General features: G+C 39.2%; 1 protein-coding gene across 1 annotated transcript; it reads left to right on the top strand.

Moving 5' to 3' along the window:
- Positions 1 to 879: 879 nt before the first annotated feature.
- RB195_008750 (uncharacterized protein) lies at positions 880 to 5,941 on the top strand (the record flags this gene model as incomplete). Its single annotated transcript, XM_064195398.1, has 7 exons — positions 880 to 926; positions 1,436 to 1,553; positions 1,747 to 1,894; positions 3,485 to 3,597; positions 3,725 to 3,827; positions 4,237 to 4,315; positions 5,791 to 5,941. The coding sequence occupies 7 exons, from the start codon at positions 880 to 882 to the stop codon at positions 5,939 to 5,941; spliced, it is 759 nt and encodes a 252-aa protein (XP_064046543.1).
- Between the last annotated feature and the right edge of the window lie 10,857 nt (positions 5,942 to 16,798).

The following is a 16,798-nucleotide window of genomic DNA, read 5'->3' as shown; positions in this document are numbered from 1 at the left end:
AACCGTCTATGAGACGGGGCGGTGACGGCAACGGTAACATCGAGGTGGAATCATTGCTAGCTGCATGCGGATTACATAGATGAGTGAGGGTCCCGTTTCGATTGCAGCCGCAAGCTTTACAGCGCCGCTTGCAACTACAACTAACCATTACAACCGGAACTGCACCAGAATCCAAGTGTTTTGACTCAGTCTCGAGTTCATTTTACAAATTTTGCACCAGATTTCCACGCATTTCTCCCATTGTTCTTTCATCGGGAACAAATAATGAATGAATGATTACGAAAATGAGGACGATTCTTATGCAACGAAGTCGAATGCAGAACGGATTGTCAAGTTATGTAAATCCCTCGATGCCACTGTATTTCATAAAGAACATTTTTGAGTCCGTGAGTTTGTTCAGGAAATTGTGTGCGCCATTCGAACAGCCGCTGTCGCTTGCCCTCCCGTTTGATCACTGGCCTCCGGTCGAAGGCGGTGCTTAGTGGTTTCGCATCGAAACGATTTCCTCCATACTTTTCTAGGAATTTAACATTTTACATGGCCAATTATTGTATTTTGAAGGAGTTTAGGAGATAATATTCCAGAAATAATTTTAATTCCCTTTCCTTTTAATCATTTCCCCTTCCTCATTGATCTTTCTTTTGATTCTTTCTTATTTTCTCCTTGTATACAATATCTTCCGTTTTCATTTGGTCTCTTATGGTCTTATTGAAGTCTTAGATAAGTGAAGACACAAGTGAATTCGATGTGAATATGAGCGGATTATTGATTGCTTTCTTCATCGTTTCCCGTGCGACACTTACACACGCTTATATTTTTTTTTCTGTGTGTATCTTTTTTTTAGTAAACATAATCACTTAATTTTCAGGTTCTTCAACCATGTCTGGTGGTGGAAAGGATCGTATTGCTGTGTTCCCATCTCGAATGTATGTCACTTTTCTTGTTTATTTTCTTTTTCTTTCGAGAAGTTTTTGCATACGATTGGAATCGGTCATTGCGTGTGGTGTTTCTTTTTTTGTTGAAAATGCTAGCAAATTATTCCATTTCTTTGGAAGAATTTCATTCACTGCTATTTCTACGCCATTATCACTACTTTTGCTTACATAGCATATTTCCGATAGCGCCCTTTAACTTCGTCAGCAGTATTTAGTTTTCCTCAGATGTTATTCGGGGATAAGACGAACTTTTCTTCAATTTTTCTTGATGAGTTTGCTAGTAATAATTAGTCTCGATGACAACTAGATGTGTAGTATTGCCACAAATCGCAACTCTTATACTTTTTCATCCTTGTGAATTTTGCTCTAACCAGAATTCCTCCCAAAATTGGGAGACTGAAGACTAAAAGTTTTCGATTATTATTCTAGCTCAAGACCTACTACTGTGAATTGTAGTAGAGAACTATCTTACCGAAAAAAATCGTTACTACTTCATTTAGGGCCCAAACGGTCATGAAGACTCGTCTGAAGGGAGCACAAAAGGGTCATTCGCTACTGAAGAAGAAGGCTGATGCCCTGAATATGCGTTTCCGTGATATTCTTAAGAAGATTGTCGAGGTCTTGTTGTGGTTACAATTTCAATGTTGAGAAATCTTTCTAAAACAGTGCTTTTATGTTTCCCTAAAAGCTTTTCCACTTTTATTTTGAAACAAAGTGTCCGGAAGTTTGAAGCTAGTACCTTGCCGCAATATTTAATTAGCAGTTTTTTTAAATTATTTTATCTAATTTTACTTGTTCTGTTCTTTTTCAGAATAAAGTTCTTATGGGTGAAGTTATGAAAGAGGCAGCATTTTCACTTGCTGAAGCTAAGTTCACCGCCGGTGACTTCTCGCATACGGTCATTCAGAACGTCTCGCAAGCTCAGTACCGTGTACGTATGAAGAAGGAGAACGTTGTCGGTTAGTACTCTTTCTGTACTTTCTTACTCAGTTTTTCCTTAATTTTCACTTCTGTTTCTTTTGAATACTTTTTTACTTCTTTCAAATAGGATTAGCGGATTTCTTTTTAGCTCTACCTCTAGGTCTAGCTTTTTAAAGAGCTCAACTCTTGCCTAGGATTTAAGCTTTATGTCATCCAGAAATTTAATTTTCACCGTTCTGCAATGAACTGTGAATACAAAGCACAAAAAACGTTTTTTCTCAGGATGCTTCCCATGCGCGTCAGGTTTCTGGTTTACTGGTTTCATCTAACATAAGTGTGAAGTTAGTTCAAAAATTGGCGAATTCTATTTGATGTTCTTTATCGGGGGATAGTTTGCATGTGTTACAGTATCAGTCTTAGAGCTGCAAAAACATGTATCGGATCATTACAAATGCAAAATAATGAATGATATTTACATATAATGCATATTTGAGAAAACACAGAGGAGTTAAGATTTTTCTTCACCAAATCCGCATTTGTAAGTGTTAATGCGGAAGTTAACTGTGAAATCACAAATATTTACTGCATTGGAACTTTGAAATGAAATTTTTGAGGTACTTGTTTCAAAAAATGAACTAGTTTGATCAGAAATGTCATAGAAACTAATGCGGCAAAGGCAATCATCAAATTTATTGGTCACAGTTCGGATTTGAGCATTGGTCGTTCTGTGGACTATGATCGTTGAGTAGCTAGGGACCACGGTTCCGTTATCTGAAATGGTATCAAAATTTCAAAGCTCTTTCCATCATTACAAATACTGGTGGCTTGCCATTTTTCATTGTTCTATTCGTGAACGACATTCCCAAACGCGTAAGCACAAGCAGTACTTCATATCCTGACAAACTTAATATCTGTTTTTTTTTTGCGATTGTAGTAAACGTTTGAAGAAAGTACAACGAATTCTTAGAATCCCTGATCAAAGTGTATTTTCTTGTGCTCGTCGCTGTTGACAGTCTTACCGGCTTTCAGTTTGCTAGCTATGCCTGCTTCTACTCTTAGATTGTTCAGTAGTTTAGTAAGTAGTTCTTCAATTGCTCAGCACCTCCCTATCACTATCATTATGGCGATAGCTGTGTCTCAACCGCATCTGATCCAGAAGTATTTCAGAAATGTGTTTTTTTAAAGGATGAAGGTTTTTCAAGAGTGACAAGGGAGAAAAACTAGTAAAAAAAAGTTCTTGTGAGAGATAGAGCGATGAAATCCCAAACATTCGAATTCTCTGCGTCAAAGATAACGACAACATACATGTGAAGAGTTAACTGGCAAAAATTGCCAGCGTGGTGTTTCGTACTGTAAGGAAACGTAAAAGAAATCAAAATTTGGGGCGAATTTTCGTCTTATTAAAACGGCTGTGGCAGCGCAGAGAAGTCTGTTTGGATATATTATAATATATCAATGTATCTCTCTTTTAATACGATCGTTCTATGATGAAAGAAGTTACCCAATCAGATATTAATATTAGGAGATTAATTTTCAGATGAGAAAGATTTAGAAGCAACATTTTCAACTTCACTTTCTAGAATCCTTGTTTATGACCGCTGATGAATCCTTACTTGTTAAATGTTAAGGTGTTATGCTGCCCGTATTTGATGCTACCGCTGAAGGGCCTGACGCATATGATCTTACGGGTCTTGGTAAAGGAGGAGCTAACATCGCTAAACTGAAGAAGAACTACAATAAGGTGAGTGATACAACTGCATTTTAGTTTTATTTTATGATGTGTTATTGCTACTATGATGTGCACGGAACAAAGTTGTCAAATTTAAGATTTATATAAAATAACAAATCGAACAAATTTTATATAACAGGCTATTGAACTTCTGGTAGAGCTGGCGACTTTGCAAACATGTTTCATCACACTAGATGAGGCGATTAAAGTCACGAATAGAAGAGTCAACGCCATTGAACACGGTTTGTGAACATTTCGTTCCCATCTCTACTTCTGAGAGTGGGTAGTTTTTTTTTTTGAGGGAGATTATCATTGCGATGTGATAAGAAGTGAAAGGGGTCCCTTCGTTAACCGTCCAAAAGTGAAGGGAGTCGGAGCAGCGGCTCCGACTATCGCATCCATGCTTAGATCTGCTTTTTCATTGAATGATTTTTATTATCAAAGAAGGAAAGACTAGAGAAGTTTGTTAATGAAGATTTTGGGTTTTTTTTTTCTGTTCTATTCACTACTTCTCTCCATCTGTACTTTGTAAGAAGGAAGTAGTAACCGTAGAAACATAATTGTTAGGTCAGATATACTCTCGGAACTTCAAACTCAGCAATTTTCTTTACTGAAAGCATGTGAGTGGTTCTAAATTTATTTTTGTTTCAGTAATTATCCCTCGTATTGAGAATACGCTCACATACATTGTAACGGAGTTGGACGAAATGGAGAGAGAAGAGTTTTTCAGGTGGGTTTCGAGTTCTATTTGTTTTCATCACGTGATCGCTTCTGCATTTGATAGGCCTTCAAACTAAGTTGTAGTGTGCAAAGTATCCATCCTTCAAAATTTTCCTTTGGTGTTAAGGTAGGTGGAGGGAGATAGAGAGAGCACTCTACAGCACACGCTGTCCATAGAACACGAAGATCGTTTTTAAATTTGCAAATGTATTTCTGTCTTTCCCATTTGAGAATGCGATGCTTCACCAATGAAGAATTTATCACTGGATGTGAATAGCTAAGTCAGTCGGATCCTTAAAAACTAGGCAACTAGTTTTCGAGGATTAACGACACGTAGGCTGAAACTACTAGGAGGAAAAAGGAAGATAGAGCTCGCGAAGTGTCCCATTTCTTGAAGGATCTCGCAACCCAACAGCCTTCAAAAATGCTACACCGCCTAACTCAACAGTCTTCTTTAGGGTCACAACTTTGCGAATGCATCAATATGTAAATGAAGGTTTTGTTCCATGAGAAGATTTTTCGGTCTTTTTTCTAGTGTAAAGTAGTACATGATATGACTTATAGTGGGGTCAGAACGACGTGAAGCTCAGTGGTGTTGCTTTGGCGGCTGCGCTCGAAGCCGTAGAGCGTAGCGGTTAGAGTCGAGGGCGGATCCTTGCTAGCACTGTTCTTCGCTACAGTTCACGATGGTCGCACCTTGATTCCAACTGTTTTCTTCACTGCTTCGAACTCAGTCGCTTACGCAACTACACCGTGTTTCCTAACGTTTAGACCTTACCATAGCCATTCACAATGCGGTTTGCACTTTCCGTAGGTAATGGATAGGAATCTCGGTTGTTCGGTGTCCAGTATGACCTCGAACTGACAAACACTGCACTAGATGCTTAACCTATACGACGCTTAACTCCTAACGCCAATTTATTTCCCTAATTAACTTAAACACCATTGTGTACCTTATTCACAACTATTAACTGTAGTCGTTTTGGGATGGATATTGGTGAAATAGCAGTTATTTTTAAGGAACGCTTTGTAACTCAACGGGAAAGATATCTTTTTCGTTGGCTTCGAAGTGTTCTTCTAAGAAATTTGATTGCTTTCGTTTTGAGACAGGTCGCATCGAAATAATCGAAATATCTAAAAGAGGATTTCTTGCAACTCTAGTGTTCCAGAAGTTATTTATTTGTTATTTGTAATTATTTGCTTGGTCGTCATGTCTGGAAAGCTTCCACGATTTTTCCTTTCTTTTCTAGCTGTTTTGAAAATGAAAATTTTCCAAAATCATGCAAGAGTATTGTATGATAGGGAGAAAAGATTTTCGACAAGCATGAAGCATTGCTCAAACAAAAAGGGATCAAAAAGTAACTTTTGTCTGTTCCTTCTGGTTAACAGTTAACACGTTTGCATATTTCATGAACCTTCAAACACTCAAGCCTGGTATTTAATTAGCAGTCATAAACTTTACGCCATAACAATTTTTTTTTCTAGAATGAAAAAAATCCAAGCAAACAAGAAAAAACAAAAGGAAGCGGAGGCAGTGGAACGTGCTGCGGCAGGCTTCGATGTTGTAACCGAAAACGAAAACCAACCGAGGAATCTACTAGCAAACGAGGACGATCTACCTATATTATTCAATTAACAACGGATCTTAGCCATTTTTCCTACTAATGTCCTCATGCTTCCCTATAATGGTTTATTTCGTGGCCGTTCCATTTGTCTTTTATTACCGAACACCAATCGCAGGCCTATGCAACTTGTTTTGTTTACAAGTGACGTCACGAGGCTTGATAAGCGAGTGCACTCCGTTCCTCACACATTCCACTCCCAGAAGTCTAGGCACAATTCACATAGATATATAAATCGATTCGTAGAATTGAAACGTGATGAAGTCTTGTATATTTCCTAAGAAAGTGCTTGTGATATATTAGTATTCCTGTCGTATTGATTAGTACACCAGTGGAAAGCAACAATTTCATATTTTGTCACTTGAATTATATAGAAAATTGTTTTATCATTGTACCATAAACGTTTGCGATATACAAAAGAAGACTGTTGTGTCGGAATGCTGTGGGTCCCGCTCGATTTATACTTTTAGTGTGAGAAAGTATACCAATGCACAGTTACGAAGCAAAGGCTTCTAATTCCCTACGATTCCGACACCTAGATATTGTTCGGATAGTATTTTCAGCCCTGTCAACATGCTATTTGGTTTTTATGAGCTCCAACTACTTTCTTTGTTGTTACTATGCAAGAAAGATTTCAATTTCTTGTTGTGTTTAGTGCTTTCAGGAGCACAATTTCACATCAGCTATCGTAACCATCCAATAATCCATGAATAGGCATGGATCTTTCTTTATTCCTATGCAAGAAATGAAACAAAGTATCTTTAATGTTGTCATTTCGTATTTCCTGCCTATCATCGCTTTGTGTCGGGAAAGGATGTGTTTACTTGTTATATAAATAACTAAATAAAAGTTAGGTTAATGCTATGGTCGGGGTGAGATCTCATGTCTAGGGTAATCTTCTATTATATTAGAGGGAATAAGCAGATTATTCTTGTGCTCTTCGCGACAGCAAAAGTAAGACTTAAGACAGTAAGAGTCCTAGTGTAAAGTAAAATATTAAAGTAAGACTGTAAGAGCTCTAATGCATTTTTGTATAATACAAGATCTATGGACATCGTAATGAAAAATAAGTGATATTTATCACTTGAACTGGGTTCGACATTTCTATCGTTGACTCTTTTTTTCAGACATATACCCCTTTCACATGGATTCTGGGTTCTTTTAAACCAATTGTATGGCTTTGGCGTTATATCCGTGTCATAACGATGTTTGATTAGTCCGGCGTAGAAAAAAAAAAATCAATGGTTGTTGACGCCTTGCTGACTGGCTGAGCGCATAAACTGAAGGCAGTATCACAGCGTTCGATTTTTTCCTGTCTGTCCGTGCGCAGAATACCTGCCCAATACTTTAAAACTAGTTAGGTTCCTTTTTTGTTTCAAAGGTTTCGTTTATCCATTTCTGAACACTCATTTACAGTTTGTAATTGTTCGTATTAACTGTGTACTCTTTATTCTACAATTATGTCCTTAAAACTAACTTGCTTAATGTTTGCAAAGTGCAAAAAGTTGTAGACCATGCAATTTTCATTAGCTTTAGTGGAACCCACAGAAGAACGTATGAATCCGACTACTGCATTTCTTAAATTACTATTTCTGACCTTGTTAATTCATTCTTTTTTTGTTTCAAAGGTATAGATTTTATAAGCGTAAGTAAGAGATTATCACCACGGTAAAATCTGATCTTCTGTGAGTGCTTTGAAAAACAATTCAAAAGTGTTGGAATTAGAAGCAAAATCATAAAAGTAGGGATAGAGGCTGAAAATTAAAAAAAAAGTGAATACTTTCGTCTATTCTTAGACGATCCATTTATAGATCATCCTCCACTGAATCTCCTGAATTGGTTGAGGAAGCTAATCGAAATCAAAATGTATAAGATAGCCTAGTAATAAAAATAACTTATGGAGAAATGTGAACAATAGGTAAAGAAAAAAAAACAGGAAAACACAGAGAAGGTGATCAGCATTCTTTCCGGATATTTCTTTGCTTGTTCGTTGTGGAAGCGGCAGAACTCAACGACGAAAATATTCACCGTCATTATATAGTAGAGTCAAAACGACATGAAGCACGGTGCAGTTGCGTAAGCGGTTGCGCTCGAAGCGGTGCGGTAGAGCGTAGCAGTTAGGCTGCTCGCAGAGTTCACAGCCGCGCAGGCGGCGCCGCCCGCTCATTCGGCTGTTTGGTGGTTATTGAGCGCGCCATTGCGGGCGCCGTCCGCGCGGCTGTGAACTCTGCAGGAGTCTTGAGTGAAGACCCCTGTTACCACCGTTCATTGCTGCAGTTCACGACAGTCCCACCTTAATTTCAATCGCTGTATCCACCGCGCCTCGTCGAGGGCAACCGCTTGCCCAACGGCACCGTGCTTCATGTCGTTTTGACCCGACCATAGTTTGCGACTGGCGGATACTGTATCCCAACACGAGCTCTATCTAGCGAACGACTTGCTTTTTGTGCTATCGACGCTTCGGCTGCTCCAATGAATTCGAAATTGGAAAATTTGCAAATCGGTAGTGACGTATGCAAACGTCATACAGCATTTATTTATGCTACATGCATAGTATTGCAGCACACAGCATATATTCACACTCTGCGCTGAATGTTCTTTTCAGAATTTTTGCGTTCTTACATAACTCTTTATAATCGATTACGTGCAGCGAATATTTATGAGGAGATCTTGACAGTTGCAGTGGAAACTGTAATTAAAGGCATCACCCCACGAATCTGAGGTGGTACAGATTTCAGGTGGAGTATTCGCATACAGGATGGGAGACTATAGAGAGGGGGGTGATTCCGTCCATTTCTTCCTAATTGCCGTAAAAAACGGCCCGGAAAATACGGCTTCATTCGTTTTGGCGCACCATTTTGTACAAGAGTATCGATTGGAGCGCGCCAGTCTTGTGCGGCGCCGCATCTTCCGGACCGTTTTTTTTACGGCAATTAGCAAGAAATGGACGGAATCACCTCCCTCTCCGTAGTCTCCCATCCCGTATGCGAATACTCTACCTGAAATCTGCACCACCTCAGATTCGTGGGGTGATGCCTTTAAGGGGGAGGGCGCAACCATATATGCGATAGACGGAGCCGGTGCTCTGATCCCCTTCACTTTTAAACGATTGGCGAAATTATCCCCTTCACTTTTGGATGGCTGGGGAAAGAACCCCCTTCACTTGAGCTGCACCCCAAGGGCTAAACCCCCTTCACCTGAGGAGGGTCCGGCTTCTCCATATCGCACCTATGGGCGCAACTCAGTAGGACCCTTAGTAACTTTAGCTTCCATGTTATGGATCCTCTAAGATTTATCTTGAGTTCTTAGGGCCCGACTTATTTAGATATTTACTTCCAGAAATGAGGGCGCCACCAAGTCTCCCTTCCCACCAACTACGTTTTACCTCGGTTCTATTGTTCTCTCATTCTCTTGTTTTTTTACTTTGTTTTTGTTTAGGGCTTTATTATTGTTGCGTGAAGTGTGAGTGCATGCGATTTCTGTCGTTTTTTGACGAGGCATAGACTTGTGACGGGATTCCGGAGGTTTTTCTTTGGCAGGCGTGGACTTCTCATGGAATGCCGCTCAGTAACTTTTTATCCACAGAAGAATACACGTCGATTCTGTCCTCGATATTTTGTGGCCTTCACTTACTACAGAATACATCGCTCATTGTGCGGTTTTCACTTTTTTGATTTTGCGTTTCTTGGCTTTTTATTTATTTACAGGACATTCTGACTTTTTGTGCATAGCCTCAACGTCGTGAATCGCTTGCGTTTTTCTGCCTTGCTAACGTTTCTCGTTTTGTTGCCGTGAGTGACGTGTCGATTATTTATTAGATGATCTTTTCTTTCGGCTAGTCGGTAACGTATTGATGTTACTTCGAGAATTACATTGCACACTACTGTAATGTGATTTCCTACACATTTCCAACGACGCACCAATCAGCCCTCTTGCCTCATTCTGTTTTTTTTTTCTGTAGGAGTATGCGATTTTACGAGAAAGAAAAAACATCACACTTTAATTCACAGACATTTATATAGGTCTTTACTTCGCGCGAAAAGTGATTTCACATCGTAAACTACTTGCGCACGTCCACGTCATACCAACTCTATTGCTTATCTTGTTGTATATCTTATGGTCTCTAGTTCACTCCTCGAGTTCATTAATCCCAAAAAAAAAAAGAAACAACGCCGCCAATAAACGATTGTCAGGTGACTAAGGCGGCCGAACTTAACCACACGAGTATCAATCACCCTTACTTTTGCAAGCGCTCTTTGATGCGTGGTGTTTCTATAGCTTAGTCGTTAAATAGTTGCAAAGCATTTTGTTGCAGAATCAGTTTTCATTGTTGCTGCCATGCCCATAATTGGCCAAAACCGCGAGAGTGCAATTGCGTACCCAAAAATTGCAACCGCTAGTTACTGTTCCGTACAAGTAAGATTTTAAGTGTTTTTTTATGTGAATTGTATGCTTGACGAATCTTTGTTCCTCCACCATATAAGTTTTTTTTTTGCACAGATAGAACTGCAGATTGTTCCTCTTAGTTGCAATGAGTGATATACTATTTTTCAGTGGACATTTACAATCAATGTATGAATTTCAATATGTGAATCAATTATGATCAAGACAACCCTGAACCCGTATCCACTGAAATTTCTACAGTTGGATAAACGGGCTATAGCGGAATAATGTGCCTTATTTTGACACACCACCGTGCAATAAAAGTTTCTCCATAGGATCCGAAATACGTTTCCACTCGTTTGTTTCCACCAAGTTTGCGTCAGCAAACTACCAAATAGTATTGGGTAGCAGGACTGCAAAAAACGAGCCATCGATGGTTTCTCGCAAAGGCAAATGTATCGGACACGGGCTCTGAACTCAACGACCTCTTTTTTCCAATCGTACGATTCAATACTATTTGGCCTCGGTGCAACGGCACTTCACTGCGGGACCTAGTGGTTTGTTTCGGAGACATTTCCAGCGTTGAAACAGTAGAAACATATTTCATCTCCTTGATGCGTTTTTCTACGGAAAAAATTTTATTCGTAATGTATCGAGCAAAGGCACATTATTCCGCTAGAGTGCGTTTATCGAACTGGAAGAATTCTATTGGATTTGTGGTCTGAAACTTTGTGCAGTTGAGTCAGATTGTTGTGCTCGAAGTGGTAAAGCGGAGTTAGCGTTTGTGATCGAGATGGGATCCTTCTTCGGTGCGCTTGGACTGTAGAGATGGGCAAGGGTCCCACCTCGATCGTAATCACTGCGTCCACCGCGCTTCGTCGATTTCAGCCGCTTGTACTTCTGAGAAGTATGAATTTGCACTATTAACTTCATGTGATCATTTGTTTTTGAATCTGCATAAGTTTTTTCGTCTAAATCTTCGTATGAGAGCTACAGTCGGTTGGACTTTCGCGTATTAATAATTCTAGCCAATCATTTTTCTACATAGCCTGTTTTTCCTTTTGGTGTTGCATAAATATGAGAAGCGTGTATGTCTCGTGAGAATGATGTTTTCCTGCTGCATATTAGTACTAAAATGATAGATACGATGTTATTGTATTTCATAGTTTTTGTTCTCTAATAATTGATATAGTTTTATATTTAAATAGGCGCACGTCTTCACGCAAAGGACAGATTTTGAGGAATGAGACGTCCTTTTAAACAAAATAATCCCCACGAGTCTAACTTTTTCAAATTCGCTGAAGTGACACTAGAGCAGCATCTCGCTCATGCTTCGTTGCGTTGCGTTAGCTTCTTTGAACAAGTCATGCATCGTAATATGAAACTGTCCATTCTTCAGCTTTAAATAGAGTACCAAAATGAAATTATTGATTATTTGATTGGAAATTCAATAGATTTTCGGATTTAACGATCCCTCAGTTTTGCTTTGCCTGTCTATTGATCATTTTCCAAACACTCAAGGGTTAAAGGCGATGAGGTTGTGAACAGCGCCCGACTCTTTCACATGTTTTATATGTGTTTTTCTTTTTTGCTGTCTTATACCGACGTTTCATTTTCTCCACGTTTTTGTGACGCTTCATTTTTCTCGTGTTCTTGTCTGCCTTCTTTCTATCATTGACCTCTCCTAACGATGTTTCAATGTCAATACTTTTAAATACTGGGCTCTACTGTCATTGCTTATCGTACGAAGGTGCAATTTTCATTTCCTACCATCTCCTAATCCAAACAAATCTCCTGATCTATTCTTTCGTCGGTTTCATATTGCTTTGGCGATAGCTAAGCACTGGATATTGATTTTGTAATATGTTGGGTGCATCACCTTAAATCCAGTATCGTATTCTACGGACAGAATCCTTGGACTTTTCAGGTTTTCTGTGGCACAGTCGTGCTTCGATTGCTTTTGGTTACATGTATCCCTCGACATCTAGTTATTCAGTTTCTGCTTGAGAGGGTTTTATGCCATTTGCGTTATCGGAGCATTTATGGCTAACATTAGCGGCCAGCCTTTTTCGTTTTGTATAGCAGAAGTCGAACAAATTGCTGGGTCTCTTTTTGCCATAGTAACAAGATTATGCTGTAATAACAGGATGTTACGAGTGTGGCTGACATATTTAGCCGACGCGTTTCGTTTCTGTCAATATGTTTTCCCGTAATTAATTTAGAGGATGTGAAAAAGAGAGCTGAAAAGACATAGCTCATTAGAAATGCATGACTGCGATTGTGAGCGGGCCAGCAGAGGGACGACGTCACTTGCAAGGAGGTTTTCCACGGCCATAGGCAAATATTGCTTGGTATTATTAAATGGAAGCACAGCATGCAATATGGGCAATATGGGATTGATTACCCATTTCCTTCAGCTCTTTAGATTCATTAGAAAATGCTGAACAAACAAACGAGGGTACAGCACAGACGAGGCTTTGAACTTGGGAGATTTCTTTAGGTATTGGGCAACAAACGATGGGAATTTATTGAAAGTTGAATAGAACTCAACACATTACAGAACAATAACAAGTGGAAAAGGATCCGTGCTTGGTTTTCGTTGCTAGAAGGTACGGTAACCTTTTTTTTTATAAATGAGAATTTATCAATTTGTACTACATTCTATGCCCTTTCCTGAATAAATTCAAGTGAATTCCTAGAGGCATTCTACGGAGGGCCCACAATGAATATTTTGTTTATATTTATTCTGTGTCATCAGTAAAATAGCTAAATTGTTTATTCATAAACAAGTCTTACGTGTAGATTTTGGCAACGATTTGGACAATGAAACCTTTAGAAAACCCAGTGAGCCCCGAATTCATTTCATCTTGAGTAGAGGTATCGACGTTGGAATGTGATCCGTATGATTATTCTTGGAAAAGCTGGTGCAAGCATGCAGTACGGCAGATGATGTGGTTAAGTGAAGAAAAGAACAAGTTTATGCCATCCAGTAGTCATTCACTTAGAAAAAAAAAGATCCTTTTTGGCAAATACTTGCGCCTATATCACAAGACAAACCTCTGACTTCATTATTTCTAATAATTCGACTTGTTTTAGAAAGCATGTTATGTTAGCAAAGATTATGCAGTTCTTGTTAGTGACTAAGGTTCGTAGTAGTTAGTTGTGAGCTTAACTGCTTTCACTCACAAGTGATCTTTAGGACTTTTTTTATTTCTTTTTCTTCTATTAGGTAGAGAAGCGTTATTTCTTTCCAGTTTTAAAGCAATTGTTGGGAAGAAGAATTCCCTTATGTGTTTCAACTTTCCTCATCCAAAATGCAATTGTGCAGCGATTTTTAAAGAAACCACGAAACTGACGATGTTGGGACCTTTTAGATTATGAAAGAGTTTGACCGTAATCACGCCCAATTCCTCCTCATCGGCCTGAAAAACGGCGTGAGAAGCTGCCTTACCGGCCATTCTTTCCTACGAGGTACGTTGGAACGCGCCACCTTTGCTCATTTGCCGCGCTCGCGGCCAAGCGGACGGAAATAAGGTTTTCTTGGTAGCTTATTCATGTGAAAACTAATGAATGGTATGCTGACGAGAACGGGACGTGTACACGGGTTGCACGTACTAACGTCCTTTGTTAGAAAAAACGGCCATTAAGGCTTTCCCACGCCGTTTTCTGGAACGATTAAGGGAAATAGGCGAGATCAAGTACGTAGTCGTAATCTGCACCCAAAACATTTTTTTCTTTCCTTTTTTCTTGAAGAGATTACGACTACATCATCACTTTTGTGATGTCCCGTCCTCAACAAAGTTTTTCATCTATAATTCCTTTAGAAAGCCGAACATAGCTCAAGAGGGCTTAATGATGAAAAAAAGTTCAATTAGAAGCCGTCGGCAGCCCAGTAGATTGGCAACGACGCGCGCCACAACGTATCGACTTCTCTACGGCGGGCAAGCGCACGGCTCACGTTCTGCCCTTCAGGTCGCTCATATCGTTCACACTATTTTCGCACGTTCACATGTGCTCCATTTTTCGGCGAAAATTCACCTTAACGTACTCCTCTCAGTGGCTTTTATAATGCACACCAATTTGTAGTACTATATACGCAGAGGATTTTCTTTATTTCTCATTCTTTTTGTGTCCAATTGATTTTAAGAAAGTGTTCACAATTGCACTATGAATTGAAGTTGTGGTTTATAGCGCCATTTTCGCACTAACGACAGCGACGAGATTAAAAAGATTAAATTTCTTGAGAATTGTTCACCCGCCTGACAACTTGATCTCATCAGAAAGGAAGAATGATGGTCGGGACAGACATAGGGCGTCGAGATCAGCGCACATTTTTCTCTATGCTATTTTGTATAGAGGGATTGAAACGGGAGGAAATTTACTGGGTTCAAAAAAGGTCCTGTTTTTGAAAATTTCTTGAAAAAAAGGATTGGAAGAAAGAAAATGACAAGTTTCTGGTGGGAATTCGTCGAGTTTCTTTTATTCACTTGTGGATACATCTTTTAGCCCTTTGAGTCATGTAATTTGTTCAATTTTTTGCTCACTTCGGGCACCAAAGATTAGAACGAACTTGCATTTCAAGCGTCTTTATTTCTTCTTATTTTTATTGCGACAAATGTGTATGTCTACTACTGTAGCTCTTAGTTTTTTTTTTGCGGTAGTAGAATCACTAAGTTTCAACAGATTCTTTCGCCACGGAACCCGCGATGAGAAGGGATTTGTGGAAAGATTTTGATGGATTTGCGGCGACGTGCAGGCTAAATTGGCGCAGAATTAATCAGTTTGCCTTGAGAAATGTTACAGCAACTCAATGAAAGATATCAAATTTGTGGTGGGTGGACACGCATTAATTCTCGAATACGAATACAAATTTGATACCTTTCATTGAGGTTGAAACTAGTTCCTTAAATTTTCCGAGTACATTTAATTATTCATGTCCTAGATCGTTGTAGAATTTTTATCTAGAGGATATGCGCTTCGAGAAATTAGTAGAGGCTGGCAAAAATAAGCGTGATCCTTCCGACTGACTGAGAAAATCAAAACCTTGGTTGTATTGAACGGTTTTTTCAATGAAATTTCTAAAAATAGGTGTTTAAACCACTGTGGAAAATGGAGAATTTAAAATTATTTGAGTAAAAGTTTATTTTAAATAATTCCTTAATTAGTTTTTAGTTCTATTCGTATAGCAAACAAAAAGACAGAAAAGAGGTCTCGAATCGATAGCTATTTTAAGGCCGGCTATCTGAATTCATGAATACGTTTAATGACCACGTTGATGCTGTGTCAGCCCTCTCAAAATCAAGTGAATTTAAGTGCTTTTTCGTTCACTTTTACATGTTTTCACCCACGTTCGGCTTATACATGCTTTCTAAGGATTCTTGCTGTTCTGTCCCAACTTGATGTCAATAGGATTAATTGTTGTTTTATACTAAGATTTAACAAAAGCTGCCTTAACTTAACAAATAGTGTTTTTTTTTTCAGGTAAAGTGAATTCCATTTTCATCTTTTCAGTTTGACTTCTATAGTTTTTTTTCGTGTTTGTTCTTTCAAGTGTAGTCCACCTCCATGCGGATTACACCTGAAGGATTCATTTTCGTATGCAAACGAAACTCCAGTGTTTTGCCTAAATGTAAACTTCTCTCCATTAGCGTACAAAGCTTTGACTGACGTGCCCAAAGGCATTGTTTTTGTTTATCGTCACACGCTCAAGCCTACATTCTCCCATGAGAATAAAATCGTATACACATTCTAGTGGCTCTTTTGGATCACGCGTGTTTTATACTAAGATTTGACAAAAGTTACCATCACTGGATAAGTAGTGGTTTTTTTTTTCTTGTAAAGTAACTCCATTTTCATCTTTTGAGCCTGACAGCATGTTATTGTGTTTTTTTTTTTGCTTCTATTCAATAAGTTCTTCGTCCTAGAGAACCCTCTAGAGGGATTCCGACATTACGGCAATCAAGCAACACTCATAGTTCTAAGCGATCGTTAATGAGCATGACGACTTCCAAAGATTGCCCTCACGAGTCCTGAACTTCGACTATGGTATAATTTTGGGAATTCTATTCTGTTTACCGGGTTCCCTGATTGCAATTACCCTGTGAATAAAATGCATAAAGTGTCTGACGTCACTCGATCCGCTTGGAATGCGCCCCCACGATCACTTCAATTCGGAATCGCTTGAGATTCACGAATGTGTAACTGGCGTATACAATGAATTGCGGAGGTGGACCGATGCGTCAGGTCAGCATTTTTATCCTCCAGCACGTATTCTGTTACTTATTTATCGACCACGGAGAGAAGAAAGGCCTGGTGAGCACGAGGGCGAATCCGAACCTCTGATCGATGACGCAGGCAGCGGAACCTCGTACCGACTGCGCTACACCCCGTTTTCTTCAATTGCACTGCAGAAAATTGCAGAGACGCCATAAGCCATAAGACGGAGCTTTTGAGATCTAAGCTATTATCCACGTGAACGATGGATGCAG

This window comes from Necator americanus, chromosome III, assembly GCF_031761385.1.
Source record: "Necator americanus strain Aroian chromosome III, whole genome shotgun sequence".
NCBI lineage: Eukaryota > Metazoa > Nematoda > Chromadorea > Rhabditida > Ancylostomatidae > Necator > Necator americanus.
The sequence above is the reverse complement of the archived record's forward strand: the minus strand, read 5'-3'. Positions and strand labels throughout refer to the sequence as shown.